The sequence below is a fragment of the Numida meleagris genome, unplaced genomic scaffold (assembly GCF_002078875.1).
Source record: "Numida meleagris isolate 19003 breed g44 Domestic line unplaced genomic scaffold, NumMel1.0 unplaced_Scaffold1169, whole genome shotgun sequence".
In the NCBI taxonomy this organism is placed as follows: Eukaryota; Metazoa; Chordata; class Aves; order Galliformes; family Numididae; genus Numida; species Numida meleagris.
The window spans coordinates 222-3,259 of record NW_018362956.1 but is presented as its reverse complement, the minus strand read 5'-3'; the positions used below and the strand labels follow the sequence as shown (position 1 = coordinate 3,259).

The following is a 3,038-nucleotide window of genomic DNA, read 5'->3' as shown; positions in this document are numbered from 1 at the left end:
GTCGTCCTGTGGGTGGAGGGACAAATCCGCCGTCCCCAGAGGGGCAGGGTGAGCCCTGTGCTCTTCTTTGCCCCCTGCCAGGGCCCGGCTGCGGAAGCTGAGGAAGAAGGAGGCCAAGCAGCGCTGGGACGACCGGCACTGGTCCCAGAAGAAGCTGGATGAAATGACAGACAGGGACTGGCGTATTTTCCGGGAGGATTACAGCATCACCACCAAAGGGGGCAAAATCCCCAACCCCATCCGCTCCTGGAAGGACTCGTCGCTGCCGCCCCACATCCTGGAGGTCATCGATAAGTGCGGCTACAAGGTGGGCTCCTTGGGGGGGGGGGCTGTTTTTGGCGGCCTTAATGTGAGCTCAGGGCGGGGGGAGGAAGAGGGCTGCTTCGTTTTGGGGGGGGATGTGGGGAGGTCCTGCTGCCCAACCCGCGCCTTCTCCTCCCCAGGAACCCACTCCCATCCAGCGGCAGGCCATCCCCATCGGCCTGCAGAACCGCGACATCATCGGCGTGGCTGAGACCGGCAGCGGTAAGACGGCGGCGTTCCTCATCCCGCTGCTGGTGTGGATCACCACCCTGCCCAAAATCGACCGGTGAGCGGGCGGCGGGACGGGCTCCGGAGCCGGGGGGGGGATGGGTGAGGGGGAAGGTGGGAGGCAACGCGTTCCCCCGGGGGGTGACGCGGTCGTGCCTTGCGCTGCCGCAGCATCGAGGAATCGGACCAGGGCCCCTACGCCATCATCCTGGCTCCCACCCGAGAGCTGGCCCAGCAGATCGAGGAGGAGACCATCAAGTTCGGGAAGCCGCTGGGCATCCGCACGGTGGCCGTGATCGGAGGGATCTCCCGCGAGGACCAAGGCTTCCGCCTGCGGATGGGCTGCGAGGTGAGGCTGCAGCCCCGTGCCGCGTTCCCCGAGGCCCCTCCGGCTCCCAGTAAGGCCCAGTTCGGCGCCGGGCAGCACGCAGCTCCTCTCTCCTACCCCACCTCCCCCCCCCGCCCCAGATCGTCATCGCCACGCCGGGGCGTCTCATCGACGTGCTGGAGAACCGCTACCTGGTGCTGAGCCGCTGCACCTACGTGGTGCTGGACGAGGCGGACCGCATGATCGACATGGGCTTCGAGCCCGACGTGCAGAAGATCCTGGAGCACATGCCCGTCACCAACCAAAAACCCGACACCGACGAGGCCGAAGATCCCGAGAAGATGTTGGCCAACTTCGAGTCGGGGAAGCACAAGTACAGACAGGTGGGCACGGGGTGGGTTTTGGGGGGGGACGGGACCCACGCTCCCGCCCCACGGGGGGACGCCGCTCAACGGGCCCCTTCCGTGCCGCAGACCGTCATGTTCACGGCCACCATGCCGCCGGCCGTGGAGCGCCTGGCACGCAGCTACCTGCGCCGCCCGGCCGTCGTCTACATCGGCTCCGCCGGCAAACCCCACGAGCGGGTGGAGCAGAAGGTCTTCCTCATGTCGGAGTCGGAGAAGAGGTGAAGATGGGGGGGTTGGGGGGCTCGGGGAGAGGTCTCGGGGTGACCCGGGCCGGGCGTGGGGCGCGGCGGATCCTCCTCACCCGACTCCTCTGCTCTCCCCCACGCAGGAAGAAGCTGTTGGCCATTCTGGAGCAGGGCTTCGACCCGCCCATCATCATCTTCGTCAACCAGAAGAAGGGCTGCGACGTGCTGGCCAAGTCCCTGGAGAAGATGGGGGTGAGTCNTATAGACTGTCTTATGGGGTGACTCTGTTCGATGTTGAGTGTTATTAAAAAGCTTTATTTATTCTCAGAAATATAACTACCCATGTGCAGCGGGTGCCTGGTGCTGTGTTCGGGGTGGGGTGGGGGCCGTCCCGCGTCACCGGTGCCAGCGGGGAGAGGTGACGTGGTGCTGTGACTTCACCCAGCGCTGTCACCTGGGGGTGGTGACACGACGTGAACCGGGGTAAAGTCCATGGGGTGTGGGGGGGTCCCGGAGCTGTGGGGCCCCTCCCTGGAGCGGGGCAGGGCTGCACTGTGGGGAAACCCCATAGGGAAGAGCGGACCCCAGGACCCTGCTGCATGCAGAGCATCCGGATCTCCCCTGTCCTCTGTCACACCTCCTCCATCCCTGGGCGTTTCTCTCCTATCGTCCATGGGGCGGGGGTGGAGGAGATGCACCCACACCGGGGGCCGTGCCCTCGTTGCTCAGAGGGTTTGCCACCAGCTGAGAGATGAGCGTGGTGCGTCGCAGCTGTGGGTCGACCACGGGCGCTCCAAATTCCATGGGACCCATGGGAGTCATCAAACCTGGGTGGAGAGCTGAACCCTGAGCTTTCAGGTGGGAGATATGGACGGGTTCGGCGTTAGCCCACCCGAAAAAAAGGTTCGGGGTTGGATTTTTAGATGGAAACGTCCGCGGGTAGAGAGCTCGGTGTTAAATTTTAGATGGATGCGGCCGTGGATCGAGGTTCAAGATGGGGATTTTTTTAGGTGGAGATGTTGCAGAAACGCTTCCTGCTCCCCAGCTTCGTCCCCTTGCAGGTGGGGCTGAGAGGTGCCCGTGGGCAGAAGGTTCAGGGCTGAGTTTTTAGCTGGGGCTGCCCATGGGTACAGGCTTTGGGGTTCAGCTCTCAGGTGGAACTGTCTGCAGCTGGAAGCTTCCATTTTTAAATGGAAACTGGATGGAACTGTCCATGGATGGAGGGTTTGATGCCGAATTCCCCCATCCCCCCATGCTCAACCCCCCTTGCTCTGTACCCAACGTTGTGCGGAACCGCAATGAGTGAAATTATGGCATCTTTGCTCGTTAGCATTATTAATGACTCTGTTCCTCCTGTCCGAACCACCACGCTGCTCATTGCTGCCTCGTCGTTACAGGGCTCTGTGCCGGAGCATCGCCAATGTGGCTCCTGATGTTACGTCTTAATTAAAACCGTGCTTGGCTTCGACGTAGCACGGAGCTTAATTAGAACACGGAGTAATTAGGGCTGCTGGTCCTCCCCACCTGGGGTTAACGTGAGCCCTGGGGCTGAATTCTAGCATGGGGATGTGCCGCTCACGCGTATAT

General features: G+C 62.7%; 1 protein-coding gene across 1 annotated transcript; it reads left to right on the top strand.

Moving 5' to 3' along the window:
* Window positions 1-81: 81 nt before the first annotated feature.
* On the top strand, window positions 82-1,703 carry DDX23 (DEAD-box helicase 23; the record flags this gene model as incomplete). The annotated part of the gene is given in 6 exon segments (XM_021381794.1): window positions 82-307; window positions 444-589; window positions 703-880; window positions 1,000-1,242; window positions 1,333-1,484; window positions 1,595-1,703. Coding segments are annotated over 6 exon segments (1,054 nt in total), but the record flags the coding sequence as incomplete, so codon positions are not given.
* Window positions 1,704-3,038: the final 1,335 nt, after the last annotated feature.